This window comes from Calliphora vicina, chromosome 4, assembly GCF_958450345.1.
Source record: "Calliphora vicina chromosome 4, idCalVici1.1, whole genome shotgun sequence".
NCBI classification, from domain to species: domain Eukaryota; kingdom Metazoa; phylum Arthropoda; class Insecta; order Diptera; family Calliphoridae; genus Calliphora; species Calliphora vicina.
This window is the reverse complement of record NC_088783.1, coordinates 92,041,480-92,067,763: the sequence shown is the minus strand read 5'-3', so window position 1 is coordinate 92,067,763 and position 26,284 is coordinate 92,041,480. Positions and strand designations below refer to the sequence as shown.

Here is a 26,284-nt window from a genome sequence, read left to right as displayed (position 1 = left end):
GTGCAATATTTTTGAAGGACGGAGTTTTAGTGGCATATTTTTGAATCTAATTGAGATATTGACTTCAAATTTTTTTGTAAGAACAAAAATTAACTTATCTAAACAAAAAAATATAGCTCGGAAAAAATATGGATCAAATTGTTCCTAATTAAGTTTCTCATTCTAAATAATAAGGTGTAAAAAAACTTGTCAAAGGGAATCCCGCAATTCCTAAAAATTGGAGCGAAAATCCCAAAAATGGTATTTTTTACAATTTTGTCTATAGGGTCCACATTTCCTTCGGGGCTGGGAAATACTTTAGGGAACACATCAGGGTTTCCAAAACTGCTTTCCATTTTCTGATCCCAGCTTTGGGATTTTAGAACATGTGGCCCAAAGTTGAAATTTTGATAAAAAATAGGTCAATTTCCAAAGGGCGTAGGGCCGACATGTTCGAAAAATAGGACATGTTTTTTATACCAAAATGTTCTCCGTAAAGAAATTTTATAGAAAAACATAAAATTGTTATATGTTCTTAAAGAAAGTTGTTTTTTAATAAAAAATGTCACCTTTTTGTCCAAAAAACAGCAAAAATATACTATTTTTTGAATTTTTAAATTGAAAATCTGTTATTTTGGATTCGTAATTGATATTGCTCTGAAATCTTTTGTATGTTGTTGGTAATTTAGTAGTCTAACGAGTCCATTCGGTCCAAAAGTGCGCCATATATTTTTAAAAAAGCGCACCAAGGTATGGCAAAATTTTAAAATTTCAATTTTGAAATGCCTATAACTAGGAAATTTTAAGAGATAAATAGTTCACGAGTTACATACCGATCCCCATAACTAATAGTAACGGGGATCGTAGGGAAACTTAATAGTTTTAAATTACACTTTTGTTTATTTTCCCACATTTTGCCAGACAGCAACGTAAGCATAAAAAGTCTATGTTGCTTAGCTTAATTTAAATAAAATATTAAAAATAAAATTTAGTCTTAAGATTCAATTGGAACAATAAAGTTTAAATACAAATAAAATAAAAACCTTAAGTGTTTTTTATTAAATTTATAACTGGCGCAGTCGGTAAACTGCTAAATAATTAAATCTAAATGAATAAACTGAAGTTTGTTATTTAACAAACTCGTAACTATCGCAGTCGTTAATAATAATAAAATAATAATTTTTTTTAAAATAAATAAAATAAAAAAAACTAAACTAAAAAATAAATTTATGCCTAAGGAAAAGAGAACTGAGGCATTTGATAAAAACCGGAATTGCATAGAAAACATGGAATTGCAACAAAAAATTGTAGAACTTGAAACAGGTATAAAACAACAGGAGCTGAAAATAATTTCACAACAACAGCAGCTACAACAACAAGTACAACAAATCAATCTACAACAACAGCAACATGTAGATATACAACAACAAAGCCAAGAACAATTTAGTCTAGGAATGAGTTCAAGAGATATTATGGAGCAGTTTAGAAGAATAAAGCCTTTGGACAGGAATCACAACCCGAGGTCCTTTGTTCGATCAGTGGAGTCAACTTTTGCACTATGTGTTGGAAATGAGCAGCTGGCAAGGTATGGTTTGGAGATACTTATTAATGAGAAGATTCTGGGAGAGGCTGGACGATGCATCCGGGAGCTGGATTATGGTGCCTCATGGCCAGAAGTAAAACAAAAACTGATGTTGCAGTGTCAGCCGAAAAAAACGTATGCAGAGAAGTGAAGGTCAGTAATTTAGAGGAGTTATTTAATTACTTTGTAAATGCTCAGTATGAAATAAACAACTTATACCAGGTTGACATAAGAAAACCGAAAATTTATGAACCAAGTAATGTCGATAGAGACCTAGTGGATTTGTTGCTCGAAAAAATAGATGGACATGTTAGAGCTCATATTTTAGAAAACGAAACTCTTCAGGACATTATTACTAGATATACAAAGCTAAGATTGTTGGGCGACAAGAGGGCTATAGATTACAGACACAGGAAAGTAACAGATAAAAAAGATCGAACTGGTTTCGTAAAGAAACATTTTCAAAATGACTTAGGTGAAGGTTATCGAGAAGATATTAAATCGAATAGAGTGACACCTAATATCAGTAGAATCACTCAGACGCATCACAAACAAAACAGTGAAAGTATTGGGCAGCCTTACTTCAATGGAACGAATCAGCAGGGATGGTACCCACAGAATGGTTACGTAGGGAATTGGCAAAAGAATAAAAATAATAAGTATTATAACAGGGTAAGTTCCAAAACAAACAAGTAAACGAAAGGTCTTCGAATAGGACTAGGAATTCTCATATGAGTGTAGATCAGCAAAATACCCATACCCCAATCCAGCTACCAATAGTGACACTCACTATTGGGAAACAGAAAATAAGATTTTTAATTGATACTGGCTCTTCAACCAGTATTATTAAACCCCACGTTTTAACAGAAAATTTTCAGCTAGAAAAACTAATAAACCCTATTCAATACCGAACAATTAATGGTACAAACATAATTAAATTCAAAGTAGTAACTCCCTTTCCAAAATAATTTTATGCTCTGGGAACTTTAAGTTGGAAAATTATTGATTTCTGTAATGATAAATATGACGGAATAATCGGACAAAATTTTTTGATACCCCTCAAGACCAGAATAAATAACGAACATGGTTATATAGAAATTTTAAACAAAAAATTGTTTTTCGAGGAAATGCACTACCCTTTCCATGTTGAGAACATAAGTTTACTTGAACCAATTGCGAGAGAAAATGTTTTAGAGAACTTGATTTTAGTCACTTGAATAATGAGGAAACAGGAACTATAAAAAATCTTCTTACTGAATTTAAAGACTTATTTTATGTTGAAGGTGATAATCTTTCAGCTACAATTGAAATAGAACATCAAATTATTACTAAAATTGATAAACCCCTATATTCAAAGATTTATCGGTATCCCCAAATCCACGAAAGTGAAATAAAAAACAAATAAATGATATGTTGAAACAAAATATTATTCGTGAGAGCAACTCTGCTTATAATAGTCCTTTATGGATTGTGCCCAAGAAGGCCGATAATTCTGGAGTGAAGATTATCGAAAGTTAAATGAATTTACGGTTGAGGATAGATATCCTATACCTAACTTAATGGTATCTTGGACAAGCTGGGCAGAGCTCAATATTTTTCAACTGTGGACCTGGCAAAGGGTTTCCATCAGATAATCCTTAGGGAGGAAGACAGAAAAAAGACAGCATTTTCTACTCCCTTTGGACATTATGAATTTATTAGAATGCCGTTTGGTCTTCGTAACGCACCATCAACATTTCAGAGATTGATGAATACAGTGCTAAAAAATTTCATTAACAGGACATGTGTAGTATATATGGACGACATATTGATATTCAGTTCGTCTTTAGTGGAACATATAAATAATATAAGAGATATATTTAAAACTTTAAGTAAGGCTAAACTAAAGATTCAGATTGATAAGTGTGACTTTCTAAAGAAGGAAGCACAGTTTTTGGGTCACATACTAACAACTAATGGGATATAACCAGATCCTAAGAAAATTTCTATAGTACAAAATCTGAAGCTTCCAAGTACTGACAAGCAAATTAAGTCGTTTTTAGGAATGACCGGCTTCTATAGAAAATTTATTCACAACTACGCCAAAATTGCATACCCAATGACTAAGTATTTGAGGAAAAATGTAAAAGTAAACACGAACGACCCAAGCTATATAGTGGCTTTTGAAAAACTTAAGGAGCTAATAACGAATTCACCCATATTAAGATATCCAAATTTTTCAAAACGTTTCAAAATTGTCACCGATGCAAGCAATAACGCAATTGGAGCTGTCTTAACTCAAGATGGTCACCCATGCTTCGCGAACGTTGAACAGACACGAAACAAACTATGCAACAATTGATAAAGAATTGTTGGCATTAGTTTGGGGTGTCAAATATTTTAGGCCTCCTTATATATATGGGAAAGAATTCGACTTAGAGAGTGATCATCAACCACTGAAGTGGCTCTTGAGTAGGGTTGCCAGATTCAGATTTGCAAAAAGCTGGACATTGGGGTCTAAAAAGCTGGACAAATCAAAAAAAACTGGACATTACAAAAATTACTGAGAAAATGTTAATTTTGGTTTTGTGTAAACAAATGTATTACACGGTGCTACAGTGAGAAAAAAACTTGGAAAACGACAAAACATTGCAAATTGTGTCAGAAAATTTCAGAACACTCTCAATTTCAGAAGTTATTCTAAAAACCCGTTTTAAGTGATGTTCGTCAACTTATCGACCATTCAGTTTTTATCTGATTTTAATTTTTTAACGGGTTTACAAAGAAAATTGATTACGCTTTAAAATGTCGTGCATTTTTTGATATATTTGTAAGATATAAGTATTGTTTTTGTTAAGAATATCTAAACAAAACAAAATTCATCAACATTTTTATTTTAAGTGGCTTTTCATTGCTTATTTTGCTATGAAAGCTTATGCAAATTTATAGCAATGTATAAAGAAAATTTAGTTCTTAACAAAACATGGTTTTATTCAACTTTTCATTAATACGTTTTTTAGTAAAATAATTGTAGTTTTTAATTTACAAAATTTAGAAAATTTAAACCGATTTTAACAAGTAATGTCTCGTTTTTTTCTATATACAAATTTGTTTATAACATTGTACAAAAAAATAGTTTTTAATAGAAAATACATTTTATGTATACATTTTATGAAAGCTTAATTCTTTGCCTTTCCATAACTGTTTACAATTTTTCGGTCTAAAAATGTGTGAGTTAGAGGTACTAAAGTACTACGACCTATCGTAAAGCAGTTTTTTCAAATTAACTAAAAATTTTGAGGGTGTTTTAAAATCTTTGGGTCTACAACCCCCACTTGGTCGCTTTTCAAGTTCTTACAAAAAGTGTTTTTTAGCAGTGTGTTAATATTTAGAAATTTAGAGTCACAATTAAATATTTTCATTTCATTCCTTAGAATTTATTTAACTAAACTTAAATTTGTTCGGTTAAGTCCGTCATATACAGTGGTGGCCAGGAATTTAAGACAAAAATTGTTTGCTAAATTCCATGTAATTGTCAATTATTTTTTCAAATATTTCCACAAATATGTATGCATGAGGACCGTTTTAACACACAAGTGTGTTTTATTCGACTGTGTCAATTCATACATATTCACCATGAACATCTAAATTTTTCTACAACTTGACCAACAAATTTTTTTTTTAAATAAACATATTTTCTCACATTTATATCATTATAATTTTATTATTATAAAATATTCAAATTTCGTATTTTTAGTTCCATTAGTTTCGGTCATATCATGTTATTAACAGCGGATGTTCGCTGAGGTGGGTCAACGTATTTCCACATATCTTTGTCCATATATGTTTTACAGATTTTTCCAAACATTTTTCAGAAACTAGAAACATTAATAATAAATTTCATACCCTTAGAGGTCCTTTTATTTTGGCTCTATCGCACTTAAAATTCAGTTGATGAAAAAAATTCAAGTATTTGTCTTAAATTGGTGGCCACCACTGTACATATTTATATTATTAAATACTAAAAACACTGCGACTTTATTTCGTTTTTGAGCTTACGCATTTTGGCCAATTCCAAACCCTCCTATAAATTTTTTCGTATTAATATTTCAGGTCGAATGACATTCGGTTTCTTTCTTTAGTATAAAGATTATTTAAAATAGAAAAAATCTTTCACAAAAAGCACAAATACTGGTATTAAAAATACGAAACATGCAGCTTTTCTTAAATTCTCGAATTCATTCGTTTCACCTTTGGTAAAAAAATAGGACCATATCATTTGACAAATCTCTTGGTATTTATTTATAAACTTCACGAATGCTGCAGTAATCAATATATATGTATTTTGGCGAAATTTTTGGCATACCACCACGTGATGGCCAATGTTATATATGTAATGAAAATCATTTTTTTAGGTCATTTGGAATCAAAAACATCACGCACCAACACCAATTTCTAAAATAAACCATTTCTTTTTTTCTCTGGAAAATTATATAAATAATTTCCGCTTTTTTTGTTGCAAGTGTGAGGGATACTAAAATTATCTTTAGAACTATGTCCGCAGTTATTATTAATTATAAAAATAACTTAACGAAGGAATAAAATGTGTTGTATTTTAAAAAATTTTAAATATTTAATGTAAACTTTATTGCGTTTGGTGCGTGAACATGGTTTTTCATATTTTTTAATGCTCTATTCGACTATGCTATGCCAATTTGCATATTTGCAAAAAATGTCAATAGTTATATCCCTAATGTATAGTTTATCGTTATCTATTTCTTCAGATATTTCAAGGTTAAATTTAAAAATGCTATTTTTTAAAAAAACGATGTTCTAAATAGCTGACCGCTGTTTTTAAAAAGTTTTCTACGTCAGTCTTAAAAGTTTTTTGTTCTTTAGGCGAAATTTTTTTCAAAATGCTGTGAACTTTGGAGCCAAAAAATTTGTCATTTATTCTACTTTTGCGGCTTATAAATAGCCTCATAAATAGCCAGTAGAAAAGTACGGTCATTATATCGAGCAACTGTACACGAGTTATTCCTAAAAGCAGTAAATTCCTGCATTATGTTTTGCATAAAATATAAATATGCTTCTGATAATCCTTAACTTTACATTCTTCTTCATTGACATCATTAACAGAAATTCCACACGACACGTATTCCCATAAAACATTTTGGTATTTATTTTTTCCTTTCTGCAAAAAATACATACACTTTTTTGCATAAGTTATTACTGTCTACTAATTAGTAGTAAGTAATTTTGTAGTAATAAATAATACAGATATTATTGTCGAAAATTTCAATATAGCTGGACAAATGAAATTTTAGCTTGAAACTGGACAGGCATTAAAAAAGCTGGACAATCCAGCCAAGTCCAGCCAGGCTGGCAACCCTACTCATGAGTAAATATTCAGGCAAAGATATAAGAGATACCTTATTGATTTAGGTGAATATAATTTTAAAATAGAGTATATAAAAGGGAAGTGTAATTATATTGCAGATTTCTTAAGTCGAATCAATGTTGAGACAAATGAGATAAATACATTAGAAGATTTATTATACAACGGTGAAACAAGTAATGATGGAGGTTCTTTAGATGTTCAGACTATACACTCTCAAGAGGAAGATCTTGAAGATAGTATTCCAATTTTGGATACTGTAGTAAATCGTTTTAGGACTCAAATTATTGTAGTGGATGTTAAAGAGGCAGACACTGAAGCGATTTTTTGTAATAAACGAATTTACATAGATAGACATGACATCGTAAATGAAAATATGTCTAATATTTTAAGGAGGGAAATTGTTAAAGGAAAAATATGAATATTTTCCAAATTGAATGACCATGATTATTATAAGGTTCAACTGCAGTTGATAAATGAATTTCCTGACAGGAACAACTTTAAGTTTGTTAAGTGTTCTCACTTCGCTAGGGATATAGAGGATATCATTGTTTCATAAATACGAAAGCGGACATTCTGGTATTATAGAAACCTATGAGAACATAAAGCATAAAATTTATAATCCAAATTTAAAATTATCTATACATAAAATAATCAATAACTGTCACATTTGTTCGTCAGCTAAATACGACAGAAACCCAATTAAAAATAAATTCAAAATAACTGAAACCCCTTCCACCACTAATGAAATAATTCACGTTGATACTTACGTGAACAGTAAACATTCTTTTATAATCTTTATAGATAAGTTTCATTTCATTTACACGATAGAAATAGCCAAACCCTAGTTGGCAAAATTCGGGAATTTTTGGCCATTAAAGGCAGTGTTACTAAATTTATCAAAATAAGTTGATTGATCATAGAATTATAAAGGAAAGGTTAGAAAATACAAAGTTCAAAATTATTAAGAAGAAAAATGAATCCCGAGAAAACTACGTAGAAAATAGGAAGGAGGGCTATATAAAAAAACTATAAAAGCTTAAGACATAAAGAACAACCTAAATTTGTAAAAAAAACCTTTGGACAACGTTCACACCGACAATATTAAACGACCTTTTAAATTTGAAGATAATACTGATTCTTCTGACAACGACGATATTGACTTTGAGTATTTGTCTAAACGGTTAGAAAATCTCAAAAGACGATATTTGCAAAATACAAATTCATAAAAACTGAAACATGGGACTAACATAAAGGGGCCTCAGGCTTCTATAATGGTCATGCTGCTAATGTCACTAATACAGTTGAACCAAACAACACTACAAATCAGCCCGATCAATGAAAATAATGGATTTGTTCAAATAAAAACTGGTGAGGTGGACATCGACAACACAACCTGCACATTAATACATATGATAAATATAAGAGATGTAGAAAATATATTACACAATATAAGTATGAACATAAAAAGTTTAGATCTACATAGCAAGGGCATTCTTCAAAATGAAATAGATCTCATTAAATCAAAACTCAAAACTATACTTCCACAGTAACGTAGAATTAAAAGAGGCCTGATAAATGCGGGAGGAAAGATATATAAATGGTTGTTTGGAACAATGGATGACGAAGATAAACAGGAAATCTTTGATCACTTATCAATTATTGACAAAAATTCTCACAACTCCATCGAAAATCTAAATAGACAAATAATAATTAATGACTCTTTAAATAGATCACTTGAACACTTAAAAGCAGCAGTAGAAAACCAGAGTTTAAAATTACTACTATATTAGTCAAAAAATTGCAAAAAAAATCATAATTTTACATGAAAACTGCAACAAATATTTAACAAGATAATATTTCATTGTATACATACTAAAAATATAAATACTATTTTCCAATTCCATATATGCACAAGCTTCATGGTAGAAATATTTGTCGCAGTTTTTCCAAAAATATTTTGCCTTACAAAATATTTTACGTTGCAGCTAGAAGACAAAATGAAAATTTTTCATTTCTAAAACTTTTGCTGCCTAAATATATGGGGGATTTCATGTCAAGTGAACCAACTTTTGAAATCGATGTCTTCCGATCGGGATGAAATTTGCACCAAGGTTAGCTCTATTGGATAGTAACTCAGACACAATTTTTCAACAACATCGGTCGAGAACTCTCTGAGTTATAGGGGGTAAAATTTTGACAATTTGGTCAAACAGGGGTTTTTTCTTATCCATGTAACTTATTACCTATTGTTCTTAGCAAAATGTGTTCCAAATAGTATAGATAGCTATTTCTTCGATCTTTCGAAAAAAAATATTTAAAAAAAAAGTCAACAAAGTTTTTGATTTTGCAAAAAAAGTCAAAAATTTGATGTTTTGAGTTACAAAATATTTATTTTGATAGATATCCCACTCGCATCCCACTAAGCGACCAAGTAGGTGTTCAAGGAAAATATCTAAACTTTATTTTAAGAAAAAAAAAAAAATAAAAAAAAATAGCGTATTTTAAAAAAAAGTCAAAAAAGTTTTTGATTTGGGAAAAAAAATATTAAAAATTTTTTATTTTTTTTTTTAAATATTTTTTTTCGAAAGATCGAAGAAATAGCTATCTATACTATTTGGAACACATTTTGCTAAGAACAATAGGTAATAAGTTACATGGATAAGAAAAAACCCCTGTTTGACCAAATTGTCAAAATTTTACCCCCTATAACTCAGAGAGTTCTCGACCGATGTTGTTGAAAAATTGTGTCTGAGTTACTATCCAATAGAGCTAACCTTGGTGCAAATTTCATCCCGATCGGAAGACATCGATTTCAAAAGTTGGTTCACTTGACATGAAATCCCCCATATGTATATTTTTGGTTAGCCAAAAAATTTTGCTGCCTAAATATATGTATATTTTTGGTTAGCCAAAACAAATGAAATTGCTTGTGTATAATATACAAAAAAATTACTACAAAAAATTGCAGTGTGAAAACCATAAACTGCAAACGATATACGCAGTGAAAAATTCAAACAATGAAAATATGGAAGATGCTAAAAGTAGACTGCCAAACCATACGAAGTTGAAAAATGTAAAATACGAAATTGTGCAAAGTTAAAAATGTTTAAAGCGAAAATGTTTATTTTTAAAATATTTCCGCCGCATATATGGTTTTGTTTTGCCGCATATAGTCATTGAGTAGAAAAATGTGAAAAAAACTATGAAGTTGATTTGGGTGTACAAAATAAAAAATTGTATTGAAATGTGTGTTAATAAAGAATTTTAGTGCAATAAAATAGAAGATTTATTTTTTGAGGTATGTAATTGTATGTATTGTGAAAGATAAATTAAATTAAATAAGATTCTGGACAAAGGATAGCTAGCGGAGGATATTATTATTGAATTTTTTGATTGATTGGCTTTTTTAATACGAATTCAAATGTATTCATGCTGGTGGTAATAGGAGTCCAGAAAAATTAGTAAGAAAAAAAATAATTTTGTATGTAAAGCGGTTAAAAAAGGATATATAATGCAACAACAAGATGTGACAACAACAGCCAAATACCATAAATAACAGGATCATTCATTTTATGAATAAAATCTATCATAATAAAGTGTTGTACATTCAAATGTTTCCTTTCGTAAAATTTGTAACAGGAGAACAAACATAAAAATAAGCAGCATAGAAAATAATTGCGGAAGAACAATTTTATGTGTAAGATATAATGCAAAAAAGGCACAGGATTGCAGAATTATATTTTCAGGAACTTTCTTAAATTTCGTATCTCCTGTTATTTATAGCCTCTTTGTATTCATTTGTAGTGATAAATTATTCTTGCTTTCATGCATGTGTCCTTCCATAATCTGGTTGTTGCATTCTCTATCCCTTTTTAACTCTTTTCCTTTCTTTTGTTGATGCTTACATTTTCTATCATTCCTCTTTATCCTTTTTTCTCCTGCTACAAATTCACTCATGATCACGATTGAACCTATTTATGTATTTGTTTATGATTTTTGCATAAATTGTTGTTGTATGTACACACATACAGCTAAAGTTAATTTCCTTTTGCTCCTGTTGTAATTATACCTGTGCCTTTTTTGCATTATATCTTACACATAAAATTGTTCTTCCGCAATTATTTTCTATGCTGCTTATTTTTATGTTTGTTCTCCTGTTACAAATTTTACGAAAGGAAACATTTGAATGTACAACACTTTATTATGATAGATTTTATTCATAAAACGAATGATCCTGTTATTTATGGTATTTGGCTGTTGTTGCATTATATATCCTTTTTTAACCGCTTTACATACAAAATTATTTTTTTTCTTACTAATTTTTCTGGACTCCTATTACCACCAGCATGAATACATTTGAATTCGTATTAAAAAAGCCAATCAATCAAAAAATTCAATAATAATATCCTCCGCTAGCTATCCTTTGTCCAGAATCTTATTTAATTTAATTTATCTTTCACAATACATACAATTACATACCTCAAAAAATAAAACTTCTATTTTATTGCACTAAAATTCTTTATTAACACACATTTCAATACAATTTTTTATTTTGTACACCCAAATCAACTTCATAGTTTTTTTCACATTTTTCTACTCAATGACTATATGCGGCAAAACAAAACCATATATGCGGCGGAAATATTTTAAAAATAAACATTTTCGCTTTAAACATTTTTAACTTTGCACAATTTCGTATTTTACATTTTTCAACTTCGTATGGTTTGGCAGTCTACTTTTAGCATCTTCCATATTTTCATTGTTTGAATTTTTCACTGCGCATATCGTTTGCAGTTTATGGTTTTCACGCTGCAATTTGTTTGCATGTATGATGTTTTTGTAGTAATTTTTTTGTATATTATACACAAGCAATTTCATTTGTTTTTGCTAACCAAAAATATACATGGGGCATTTCACGTCAAGTGAACCAACTTTTGAAATCGATGTCTTCCGATGTCCGCTATGAAATTTGCACCAATGTTAGTTCTATTGGATAGTAATTCGGACACCATTTTTCAACAAGATCGGTCAAGAACTCTCTGAGTTATAGGAGGTCAAAATTTGACATTTTGGCCAAACAGGTGTTTTTTTTAATCCATATAACTTATTACCTATTGTTCTTAGCAAAATGTGTCCCAAATAGTTTAGATAGCTATTTATGCAATCTTTCGAAAAAAAAAATTAAAAAAATTTAATAAAATATTTTTGATTTTTTTTTTTTAAATCAAGAATATTTTTGACTTTTTTTTTTCAAAATGGGCCTTTTTTTTTTTTTTTTTTATTTTTTTTTAAGAAAGCTTAGGTCTTTTCCTAAGCGACCTATATGGTCGCTTAGTGGGATGCGAGTGGGATATCTATCAAAAAAAATATTTTGTAACTCAAGATTTAAAATTTTTGAATTTTTTTGCAAAATCAAAAACTTTGTTGACTTTTTTTTAAAAAAATGGACCCATTTTTTAATTTTTTTTTTTTGCTCAGAAGAAAGCTTATGTGTTTTCCTTTAACACCCTTTTTGTCGCTTAGTGGGATGCGAGTGGGATATCTATAAAAAAAATGTTTTGTAACTCAAGACATACAATTTTTTACTTTTTTTTGAAAAATCAAAAACCTTTTTGACTTTTTTTTTCCAAAATGGACTCTTTTTTTATTAATTTTTTTTCTCAAAAGAAAGCTTAGGTCTTTTCCTTTAAAACCTTTTTGGTCGCTTAGTGGGATGCGAGTGGGATATCTATCAAAATAAATGTTTTGTAACTCAAGACAAATGTTTTTAAATTGATTTTTTTCATATTTGTGTGTAAGTGTTTCTAAAACCTTAAAAATAAAAACCATAACAACTGACCGATAATATCCACTGGAGGGGTGCAATATGATCAGATATGCGAAATATTTCCGACGGCTTATTAAAAAAATTCCCTACGCTGTCAAAACGATTGAAAATTTGTGGATCATGCAGGAAAGAGCTCGGAAAGTTGAACGAATTACCGAATTTGAATAGTAATGAGCCTTGCGCTGAAGTTATTCCAGATGAAGACAAAAGTAATTCCGAGAATGAAGACAGAACTGTTGATGATGATGGTTATTCTAACTTTTCAAATTCAACGAATGAGTGTCGAAACCAATACCATAAGGATGCAGTAGAAGTTCTTGAACAAATAAAAGAGAAATACAAAACGTCACAGAGTGAAGCTGAAAGAATTCAACTTCTCACGCTTGCTCCAAGAACATGGAGTTCTGCAAAAACAATGACTGAGTTTGGAACGTCTCAACGAAAAGCAAGAATTGCTAAACAATTGGTTGCTGAGCATGGGATTCTCACACTCCCAAACAAAAAGAAGGGAAAAACTTTGGAGTGCGATACTAAATCTCTAATAACTCAGTTTTATCAGCGAGATGATATGAGTCGCCTGATGCCAGATGAAAGACTGGATGTCTGTACGAATCGATGGCAAGAAAGTTCAAATGCAGAAGAGAATGGTTCTCTGTAACCTGAATGAATTATTCGCAACATTTCAATCTGAATACGAGGATGTCAAAATTGGATTCACAAAATTTACACAACTGAGGCCAAAACATTGCGTTTTGGCAGGAAGCAGCGGAACTCACACAGTATGTGTTTGTATTTACCATGAAAATGTTAAATTGATGTTGAAGGAAATCAACTTAGTTAAAAGATGATTCATCAGAAGATTTACACCATTACCGCGATTGCCTTAAATTGACTATGTGCCCTAATGCTACAACTTCTTGCCACTTAGGTGAATGTTCGAATTGCCCGGAAACCACATCCATCAAAGAAAATTTAATCAACTCTTTTGATCGAGAATGTATTGAGGAGTTAAAATTTGAATCTTGGCTTCAGACTGAAAGATGCACACTGAAAACCATAATTTTAAATGTGGATGATTTTGTGGAAGAACTGTGTAGAGGATTGCTAAATTTGAGAACCCATGACTTTTTAGTCAAAGAGCAGTGGTCATTCTTCAAGGACCTGAAAACACATTTGAAGTCTGGTGAATTCATTATTTCATTTGATTTCGCAGAGAACTATAAATATGTTCTTCAGGATTCCATACAAGCATTCCACTTCAATAACGACCAAGCAACTATATTCACAGTAGTTATTTACTACATGAAAGAAGAAAACCTGGAACACAAAAGTATGGCAATCATATCCGACGATTTAAAACATGACACCGTTGAAGTTTATGAGTACCAGAAGATAATACTAAATTATCTAAAATCAAAATTTACAGTAGAAAAGGTATACTACGTTTCGGACGGAGCTCGTCAACATTTTAAAAACAAAAGTAGCTTCGCAAATCTTACAGCTCATGAAAAAGATTTTGGAATGCCAGCTGAGTGGCATTTTCATCCTACTGCTCATGGTAAAGGAGCATGTGATGGTATTGGAGCAAACCTCAAAAGAAATGCAGCGAAGTATAGCCTCCAGTGCTCTCATCAAGATCGCATCTTAGATGCGACTGCTTTATTCCATTGGGCAAAGAATTATTGTAACGAAACTAAAATAGTTTTTAGTAGCAAAGAGGATCATGAGGAAACATTGAAAACACTAAAGAGCAGATTCGATGCTGCGGTAACAATCGATGGCACTGCTCAATACCATGCTTTCATACCGCTTGTCGATGGAAGACTCAAATTAAAAAAATTTTCTGCATCTACTCAATGCGATTTCTTTCCAAAGCCAAAAAAGAAGCCAGCAGCGAAATCAGTAGCTGAATCTAATAACGCCAAGAAAGGATTGACAAAAAAAGCAGCTAATAAAGGTGACAAATAAGGAGGACAAAAGTATGGATATTTGAAAATTTAAAAACTTCATAAATTAAGTGTAAAAATAGTTATTATAAAAATTGATCTATTGTGATTAAGATTAAATTTTACTAAATTATTCATCTTTTTATTATTATTATTATATATTAAATTAATTATTATTACAAATAAATAACAAAATTAAATTATTCAACATTTCCATAGAAAAAAAGTGATTTTTATTCCTGAGGTTAACATATTATGGGTATTACAGTATCGAGGCTATGAAATTTTAGTTGGGTATGTTACATACCATCGGAAAGGCTAATGTGTCTAGTTTCTCTGCGTAAGTTTAATTTTTAAGGTTTACACACAAATATGAAAAAAATTAAAATAGTGCAAATTTAAAAACCTTTGTCTTGAGTTACAAAAGATTTATTTTGATAGATATCCCACTCGCATCCCACTAAGCGACCAAAAAGGTTTTAAAGGAAAAGAAATAAGCTTTCTTTTGAGAAAAAAAAATTAATAAAAAAAGAGTCCATTTTGGAAAAAAAAAGTCAAAAAGGTTTTTGATTTTTCAAAAAAAAGTAAAAAATTTTATGTCTTGAGTTACAAAACATTTTTTTTATAGATATCCCACTCGCATCCCACTAAGCTACAAAAAGGGTGTTAAAGGAAAACACATAAGCTTTTTTCTGAGCAAAAAAAAAAATTAAAAAATGGGTCCATTTTTTTAAAAAAAGTCAACAAAGTTTTTGATTTTGCAAAAAAATTCAAAAATTTTAAATCTTGAGTTACAAAATATTTTTTTTGATAGATATCCCACTCGCATCCCACTAAGCGACCATATAGGTCGCTTAGGAAAAGACCTAAGCTTTCTTAAAAAACATAAAAAAAAAAATAAAAAGGGCCCATTTTGAAAAAAAAAGTCAAAAATATTTTTGATTTAAAAAAAAAAATCAAAAATATTTTATTAAATTTTTTTAATTTTTTTTCGAAAAATTCATAAATAGCTATCTAAACTATTTGGGACACATTTTGCTAAGAACAATAGGTAATAAGTTATATGGATAAAAAAAAACACCTGTTTGGCCAAAATGTCAAATTTTGACCTCCTATAACTCAGAGAGTTCTTGACCGATCTTGTTGAAAAATGGTGTCCGAATTACTATCCAATAGAACTAACATTGGTGCAAATTTCATCGCGATCGGAAGATATCGATTTCAAAAGTTGGTTCACTTGACGTGAAATGCCCCACATATATTTAGGCAGCAAAAGTTTTAAAAATTAAAAATTTTCATTTTGTCTTCTAGCTGCAACGTAAAATATTTTGTAAGGCAAAATATTTTTGGAAAAACTGCGACAAATATTTCTACCATGAAGCTTGTGCATATATGGCATTGGTTTATAGTTTGTATATTTTCAGTATTTGTGCACATTAATATGAAAACGATTCATATTTATTGCACAGTCGGTAGTCAAATGTAAAAAACGTTTAACTAATTTTAAACCCTGTAGAAAACGATAGAAAAGAAATAGAAACATCGTTTATTGACATTAAGAAAATTAATAATGAATTTTTAAATAAGATTTTTTATCTAGACCAGTTTTCCAAGCTTAAAACTTTAGAGCATAAAATTTACCAAATTCAGGATAACATAGTATCAGCCAAAAATAATATGATACATCCAAGCATATTCACGTCCCAAGAAATAATCCAATTTGAAATCGACTTTTATAAGTTAAAGATTCTGAAGGTGGGGATTATGGCTTACAGCGATGAATCTATAATCATTGCAATATCAATACCGGACAATTTTATTAAAACAGATTTAAAAATGATCATTCCAATCCCGAATAAAAATTGGATTGAAATAGAATCAGAAGATCAAGTCATAGTTAATATTAATGGCATAGCTCTTAAATATCAAGAAAATATTCCCTTAAGAAAACTTAAAAAAAGTAAACACTGTATTTTTTACAATAGTTGTAAGTTTGCAATTATATATATCCATACGCAATTATATTGCGTATGGAATAAATATTATATTAATCATTATAGTTGTAATTATATTACTCTTTTTGTATCGGATCATGAAAAATAACAATGTTAATATTAACGTTAAAGAAGTTCGTCAACATTCTTCCAAAGCTGAATAAATTAGTATAGATGAAATTACAAGAAAATATGTATCTTGATTTTGTTTTTTGATACACTTTTATTTTATATGTTTTGCGACATTTATAAGTTCTCTTATATTGTTAGAAGTAAAATAAAAAAAATAAATATGTATAAATTTATATAAAAAATAAATAATAAGAAAAATGTATGTAATAAGCTAAAAATTACATAAATTTTAATTTTAAAAATTTTAAATGATTTTAATGACGAAATCCAGGAGTATAGTAACGGCTGGTAAAGTGTAGGGAAACTTAATAGTTTTAAATTACACTTTTGTTTATTTTCCCACATTTTACCAGACAGCAACGTAAGCATAAAAAGTCTATGTTGCTTAGCTTAATTTAAATAAAATATTAAAAATAAAATTTAGTCTTAAGATTCAATTGGAACAATAAAGTTTAAATACAAATAAAATAAAAACCTTAAGTGTTTTTTATTAAATTTATAACTCACGCACGCATGAATTTTCAAGATCTAGCCGAGCGCTTTCCAAAAATATAAAATTCTTTGAAATCGGATGGGAAACAAAAAAATGGCACGTGTTTAAAAATTTTACATGTCGAAGGTACCCTACAACTCAAATTTTATCCCGATCGGACCAGCCGTTTAGAAATACCAGATTTATTTCCAAAAAATTTCGATTCTGCCCCACTGTGCATTGTGCGGCATGGCCACACAACGATTTTGGGGTCTTTTGCAAACCATGTAAATTCTGGTCATTTAATATTTCTCAAAATATGTTAATTTTGTTCATAAATATCTTGTTCTAATGGCCTGGCGATTTTTTAATAACTTTAACATTTTTTCACCAATTTTTGTCTTTTATATCTTATTATAACGACAATTACGGACACATTTAGATTATTTTAAATTAAATTGTAAAAGTCATTATTTAATGGCAAAATTTTTACAAAAACTGAAAAAATTGCATATTTTCCCCTTGTAAATGCACCTCAAAACTTCAGCGTCGTTGCGCCACCAGTTAACGTTATCCTATCATCCTAATATTTTACACAACGTGTTTCTACAATACATAGAATAATTCTAGAGGGGGGGACGGCCTGTACCTAGAAAGTTTTTTTCGTCCATACAATCTTGGAGCACTCTAATGTACATAGTTCATATAATAAGATTTTTATTAAACAACATCCGAAGGAAATTTAAACATTTGTAAATCCTTGAAATGATTTTTCGATTTTTGAAATTTTTTTATGCAACATTTTATGACCGATGGCAAATTATTTTTGGTTTTTGTATTCGCATTCATTGCTTTAGTACATAATGTTTTTATTTATTGCGTTATTTTTTATTTGTAATTTTATTAGTCACTTTTTTATAATTTCGCGACACACAGTACGTACACAAAAAAAATCATAGTTGGAATGAATTTTTTAATAAATATTATGAATCGAACATGACTTTTTTTCCCAATATTTTTTCATTCAGAATAAGAATATGTTCATAGATATTGCATTAGGTAATGATTTAGTTCAAATATTTTTGTACAATAGCCCTATATTGACCAATCAATCAATATTAATGAACAAAATCAGAAACGTAAAAATATCATTAAACATAATTAAACATGCATTAATATTAAAGCATTTTATCTGCTTCAAAAAATGCAGTGTAATTTTGTAGCAGACAATCATAAAATATACAAAATTTTCCGAGGAAAATTTCAAACATTTTGAAACAACATAAAAATATAAATGAAAATTGAATATTTTTTTTATGCCTCCTTATTATTTCAAAACAAAAAATATGAACAAAATCATACTTTTTATGAAACTGTTTTATAAAATAGTTTCATATTCATTTTTTTGAAAGGAAAATGAGTATGAGTTGTTTTTCATATTTCATTAAGATATTGGTTTTTTTATAACCCATTCAAATAACTGAAAAATATATCATATGGCTGTAAACATTATTTAATAATTTCACTGAAAATTTTTTAAAAAAACATTTTATAAGAATTATGATTTGCAATATATTTATGTAGTCCAGGGTGCATATTTTGTTCTTAATCCAATATATTGGACCGACACTAGAAGAGGAGAAACACCCCCATATCATGATGGATCCACCGCCATCATGATATGGGGTGTTTACGGTCTTCTTGGGCTGTGGTCATACGAAACAATGATACATTTGTTTGGATCCGATGGGAAACAGGCTATGGGCTTTTATACAAAAGAAAAAATATAAGGGCTTTTTTTGGGGAAAAACGTAAAAATACGGTCGTTCCAACTTTGGATGCGCGTAACTTTTTATAGGGACGAGGTAACTGTTAGCAAGCTCTTTTGATTTTATTTCGAATTTTATCGCCAATATAGATTATATTTTAAAAATAAGTTTGGTCGCTCAGTCCCTCCGCCATATCTAAAAAACATAAAAAAACATTTCGATTTTTTTAAAACTTTTTGTTAGGTGTGATACATTTAATTTTAATACCGGTATAAATACCGATATATTTGTTTTATACCTGTATACCGATACCGATATAATTTAAATACCGTTACCGATACCGAAATAGTAATAAAATTAATACCGATACCGTTATTCGTTTCGGTTGCCAAACTTGATTTAAATAAACAATTATTTATTTAAAATTTATTAATATTTTGGAATTTTTTCCTCTAAACTGGCAGAGAAGAGGAATATTGAATTTTTTTCCTCTAAACTGGCAGAGAAAATTGTTATGAGGAATTTTTGGCAGAGAAGAGGAATATTGAAAAATTGTTATGAGGAATTTTTGGCAGAGAAGAGGAATATTGAAAAATTGTTATGAGGAATTGTTGGCAGAGAAAAAGGCAGCGATAATTTGATGACGAGGAATTTTTGGCAGAGGAAAAGGCAGCGACAATTTGTAAATTTTTTGTTTTCTTGCTTCATGTAATTTGAGTAATATAGAAAAATGCTTTGTGTGGAATTGATTTTGTTTTTTTATTTCATTAGTTTTGTTGTAGTATTGTGTAGAGGCTTTTAATGCAGTTTTAATAGTATTTTCTTTTAATTAGTCTACATTAGGGTATACAATTTTATTCAAAGGAAAGATTAATTTTTTGTTGAGTATGGTCATGAATAATTTTGAATATTGTAATAATAAATTAATGGGAGTATTTTTTTTATTCACATTAAACAATATTTACATATGGAAGCTAAATTAAGATATTCGCATAAATTTGAATAAATTTACCATTTTTGTGAAAAGTTTGTTCACCAGAAACCTCAATGAAACAAAAGAGGAAACAACTAATTCAAAAAGATTTCTACCAATTATTATTTCATACATTTTAAGTGGAGTTATTGGAAAAATTTTAGAAAATATTAAATAATTTATCCAAATTAATAGTTCTTAGGGTATACAATTTTATTCAAAGGGAAGATTAATTTTTTGTTGCATCAAATTAAAAAATTGTACATCATAATAGCAAATATAACCACAAAAATTAAAAGTTTCCTCAGTATAACATAAAATCGAAACAATTTTCATAGTAGCAAATATAACCACGAACAATAAAAAGCTCTCTATTCAAATAAAAATTTAAATAACTATAACAGGTCTCACTAAGCCTTTAATTCACAAGTCTCCACTAAATATAAGTTTAAAACGAAAATAAAATGTTAATAAAAGTCTTTACTTTAACCAAATTTTAAGAAAAAAATATGAATTACCTACTTAAAACAATATAAAATAAATCCATAGAAAGATTTCTACCAATTATTATTTCGTACATTTTAAGTGGAGTTATTGGAAAAATTTTAGAAAATATTAAATAATTTATCCAAATTAATAGTTCTTAGAGTATACAATTTTATTCAAAGGGAAGATTCATTTTTTGTTGCATCAAATTAAAAAATTGTACATCATAATAGCAAATATAACCACAAAAATTAAAAGTTTCCTCAGTATAACATAAAATCTAAACAATTTTCATAGTAGCAAATATAACCACGAACAATAAAAAATCTCTCTATTCAAATAAAAATTTAAATAACTATAACAGGTCTCACTAAGCCTTTAATTCACAAGTCTCCACTAAATATAACTTTAAAACGAAAATAAAATGTTAATAAAAGTCTTTACTTTAACCAAATTTTAAGAAAAAAATATGAATTACTTACTTAAAACAATATAAAATAAATCCCTACACCAGTTTTACAAATTTCAAACATTTTAATCTCAGAACAAGGTCTCAAGATATAAAAATAAATTCACAAAATAAATATTTTAATCCAAATTTCATCCAAAATTTAAGAAACAAATACCAATTATTTAACTGCTACAAATCAATAATAAATTATATTCAAACTTAGTTTTCAGTCTTTATTTGGAAATTGAACATTCAACCTCCTAATTGATAGATTAGCTCATTACCAAATAGCCTGTCGAGTCATCTCAACTATATAATAATAACTTAATAAAATTCTGGTTATTGAAATTACTTTTTAAACCCTAAACAACAATATTAGATGTATAACAAGGTCTCATTAAAAATAATTACAAGTCTCCACTTATTATAACTCCACTAAAACATAATTTTAACAATCAATGAAATCCCCTATAAAGTAAATAAAATTATCAATTAATGAAATGAAGAATAATAAAAATAGATTAATAATTTTTAATTCAAAATCAAAAAAAGATTTCAAAATACAAAAATATAAATTTTAATATTAAACTACCTCAAGAGCATTAATGATCGAAAAAATAATAAGGATTCAAAAAGAATTTTCCAGAATTTTCAACACAACATCCATTATAAAATTCTCCACTCAAACCTAACTTTGTCAAACAAATAAAAACCACCCATTTTAATCTCACATTTCTAACACAATATTTTAGATTCAAAAAGCTAATTAAGCAGATAATAAAATTTATCATTTTTAAAAAATAAAATTAAATCAACCACAACTTCAAAAATCCAATATCAGAGTCTCTAAAATTTTCAAAGTTTACATCAAAGTCTACATAAAATAATATGGTCTACAAAATATTTCAAACTATAAATATTAAAAATTTCTACAATTGCATAACAATGAATAATATATTCAATTCAAGTTTAAAAATTTTCTACTTTTTTACATTTCTACTTTTATAATTTTTTACTTTCTACTTTTTACATTTTTACTTTTATAATTTTTTACATTTCTACTTTTATAATTTTTTGCTTTTCTACTTTTTTTACTTTTATAATTTTTACTTTTCTACTTTTTACTTTTTTACATTTCTACTTTTATAATTTTTTGCTTTTCTACTTTTTTTTACTTTTCTACTTCTACTTTTATAATTTTTGCTTTTCTACTTTTTTACATTTTTACTTTTATAATTTTTTACATTTCTACTTTTATAATTTTTTACTTTTTTACATTTCTACTTTTATAATTTTTACTTTTTTCTTTTCTACTTTTTAACATTTCTACTTTTATAATTGTTTTCTTTTCTACTTTTTTTACTTTTTTACATTTCTACTTTTATAATTTTTTGCTTTTCTACTTTTTTTACATTTCTACTTTTATAATTTTTTACTTTTATAATTTTTTACATTTCTACTTTTATAATTTTTTGCTTTTCTACTTTTTTTTTACTTTTTTTACATTTCTACTTTTATAATTTTTACTTTTTTACATTTTTACTTTTTTTACATTTTTTACTTTTTTTACATTTCTACTTTTTTACATTTTTACTTTTATAATTTTTTACTTTTTTACTTTTCTACTTCTTTACTTTTTTACATTTCTACTTTTATAATTTTTTACTTTTCTAATATTTTTTTGGAATAATTTCTTCTTGCAATTCATGTTTTCTTACTAATTTTTGCATGCTGAACATGAATTTTTCATTTCATTTATCAAAATAGCGAATGTCGATTCTGATTTGAATTACCATGAAAATATGTTAACTTTTGTATTTGGAAAAAATTATAAAAATAAATGGTAAAAGTTGGAGTATGCTTAAAAAAGTGTCTACTTTAAAGTGTCATCTATTATTTTACGATAATTTACAGCAACAAACTCCAAAAAAAACTAAAAAAAGCAAAAACAAAATTTTTTCTTTAACTTTTTGTTTAATATTATTAATTGTTAATTTTTTTTATCTTATGTTGTATTATTAGCCGTTATCTTAAAAAAATCACATTAAAATCTGACAGATGGCATAAATGAAATCAAAATAATTAAATTTTATTAAAATGCAAAATCCTCTTATCATTTTCATACATACAAATTGAATATTTTGAGAAGAAAAACCCTCTATCTATAAAGTCCCCAATAATTTTAAAAACCAACTATTTTCTCGACCAATAAAAAATACAAATATTTGCAATATTACTCTTAGTAAAAGCTTAGCGAAAGACCAAAAGTATGAGTAATAATAAGACAGACTTTCACGAATTACATCATGAAAACAAAAAATATCCAAGCGAATCCAAGGATGCAGTATTTTTTCTGAATCTAAGGTCGTTGAAGTTGTAATTCACATACAGAACACATTAATCATAATGAAATAATCCAGACACTTCGATTACGTGAAAAATTAGGTTTTACATACAAATTTTTTATTTATTTATTAATGTTTATATAATACAATAAATGAAATTATATAATACAGAGTACGAGTATGAGCAACTTGGCCTTCAACTCATTTTTACATATAAAAACATGGGTTTTTATAATACATATTGCTTAACTATTTCTATATTACATATGTATGTACGTATTTGAATTGAAATAATTTTTTATTTTAGAAAACTCGGTCAAGCCCTACCATATAATACCTTACACTAAGTAAATGACCAAAAAAATTAGGTAACATGACTTCCGAATATATATAACTTATTTGCAGAGAAATTTGTGTAGATACCTATAAAAATTAAACATTTATGATCGATAAAGTTCAATTTCTGGTGGACATTTGTATGGGGGGCTAGGTAAAATAATGGACCGATTTCAGCCAGTTTCAATAGGAAATCCTTAGGTCGAAAAAAAATGCATTTGCCAAATTTTATAGAAATATCTTCAAAATTGCGACCTGTACTTTGCGCACAAGGTTTACATGCATAGCCAGCCATGAAAACTGAACTCGTTATCAGATACTATGTTCAAGGTTAAATTCGAAGAAATTTTTATTTTATTTTAAATATCAGTGTGTTTTAAATTACAACTTAATACCGGCACGCGACAAACAAAAAAACTATGCATTCTATGGGAAAATACATTTTGTGTACTCCACAATTTTACATTTTTATAAATCCATTTATTTTTTTGTTTTTAAATAATTTGGGATTGCAAAAAAATTCATCATAGAGTAGTTATGAAATCTTCTGATTCTTCTGTATGTGAGTTTATATTTATTGATATCAAATTGGGTAATTCTAGAATCCTTTTTGGTGAAGTTTACCTGCCTTGTGGCAATATTTCTGCATTTGAGGAGTTGATTGGTGATTTAGTTGTCAAATATGATAATGTAATTATATCAGGTGATTTCAATAACAATCTATTCTGCACATCAAAGTCTTACTTGATGTTAAGTATGTGTAATAGATTACATCTCACTTATGCTCATAACAGCTTACCAACACACTTTGATACGAGGACGAGTAGCACATCGTTACTTGATTTCTTTCTCTTAAGTCCCAGTTTGGATGTTCGGACTTCTAATCAGATGTTGTGTCCGGGTATTTCAAATCATGCGTTCATATTTGCAACTTTCAACTTGCCTAACTTGGTGTGTGATGATATGGTTGAATATAGAAATTATAGTGCTATTGATATGATGAGAATGGATGAGGAGGCTAGTTTATCAGATTATAATCAGGTTTTTGGTAGTAATGATGTTGATGTGCAGCTTTCTGGTTTTATGTCTAATGTATTTGCTTTACATGACTTGGTACCAGTTACGAGACGTAAGAGTAGGGGGTTTAATGATAATGAGTGGTTTTATGCATCGGAAATTACTTATAATATTTCTCTTCGAGATCTTGCTTATGGAGCTTTCTTGGAAGATCGTACTGAAGTGAACTGGGGTATTTTTTGTCGAGTGAGGAATAGGACTAAGACTATTATTCGCAATGCTAAGAGAAGCGCACATAAGCAACGTTTTGAGGGGTTGAATAATAGACAGATGTGGAATTTATTAAGGGAAAATGGATGTATTAAATGTAAGGATGAAGTAGATAACGTGGATCCATGCGATATCAATCGGTTTTTTATTTCGAACCAGTCTTATGAATGGCCGGTAGTTTCGTTAACTGATCTAAACTTTCTTAATGAGAATTCTTTCTCTTTTCGTGGAGTTGATGAATACGAAGTTTACTCGGCGCTATGTAAGATCCGTTCAAATGCTTCGGGACACGATGGTTTACCTCTGAAATTTATCAAGATTATTTTCCCTTACATAAGTCCTTCTCTTACGCATATTGTTAACACAATATTTACTACCTCTAAATATCCTTCGATCTGGAAAATTGCACGAGTGGCACCGATTAGGAAGGAGGCAAATTCTAATTCGATTGAAAACCTACGTCCAATTTCTATGGTTCCAATTCTTTCTAAAATTGTTGAACATATTATGAAGGACCAAATTATGCTTTATATAGATCAGAACGAGTTATTACATGTCAATCAGTCTGGGTTTAGACGAAAGTATAGTACTACTGCTTACAGATTCAATACGACGGAAAATTAATGAGAGGAAAATGAGTGTATTGGTTTCGCTGGATTTGTCGAAGGCATTTGACAGGGTACTACATTCAAGGTTAATTTTAAAGTTGTGTGACATGTTCAAATTTTCCAGATGTTCATGTAAGTTGATGCAATCATATCTGTCTGGGAGGAAGCAGTACGTTGAAGTGTGTGGTACGAAGTCATATGCTTTAGAGGTTTCGAGTGGAGTACCCCAGGGTTCGGTAATTGGTCCATTGTTGTTCATGATTTATATCAATGACTTTGTTAATATTTTTGATGTTACTTCTTTTGAATCTTTTATATATGCTGATGATATTCAGATTTTGTTTGCATCGAATAACCGTGATGTTTTGGAGAATAATGTTAATTTTTACTTAGGGTTAATTTCTCGGTGGATGGAGGATAATGGTTTTAATATTAATACTGATAAGTCTAAAGCTATGTGTTTTGGATGTGATGCTGAAGATTTCCATATATCTATGAATGGAGTTGGTTTACAATTTGTGGATGAAATGAAGTGCTTGGGGGTTTATTTAGACCGAGGACTGAATTTTTCGAAACATATTGATTATGTTTGCGCACGTGTGAATGGTACCATCAGAAGATTATATTCACTTGATCTGTACCTTCCATTTCGTATTAGGAGGAATGTTGCAAATGCTCTCCTAATGTCACAATTGATGTATGCCTTGGAGATATATT

At 28.8% G+C, this 26,284-nt stretch overlaps 2 protein-coding genes across 2 annotated transcripts in view; both read left to right on the top strand.

The window, feature by feature from the left end:
- Positions 1–26,284, top strand: part of SMC3 (structural maintenance of chromosomes 3) — a 169,666-nt gene that overhangs the window by 9,699 nt on the left and 133,683 nt on the right. The window lies entirely within an intron of this gene.
- Positions 1,266–26,251, top strand: LOC135956608 (uncharacterized). The gene is made up of 6 exons (XM_065507146.1): positions 1,266–1,708; positions 4,376–4,386; positions 4,782–4,789; positions 8,204–8,487; positions 24,275–24,801; positions 26,226–26,251. The coding sequence occupies exons 1-6, from the start codon at positions 1,266–1,268 to the stop codon at positions 26,249–26,251; spliced, it is 1,299 nt and encodes a 432-aa protein (XP_065363218.1).

Coding starts and splice junctions, on each gene's coding strand:
- LOC135956608 (XM_065507146.1), top strand. CDS start 1,266: ATGGAATTGCAACAAAAAATTGTAGAACTTGAAACAGGTATAAAACAA. Junction 8,488..24,274: donor CTCAAAACTATACTTCCACA/GTAACGTAGAAT, acceptor GGGTAATTCTAG/AATCCTTTTTGGTGAAGTTT. Junction 24,802..26,225: donor CTTGGTACCAGTTACGAGAC/GTAAGAGTAGGG, acceptor ATTTCGTATTAG/GAGGAATGTTGCAAATGCTC.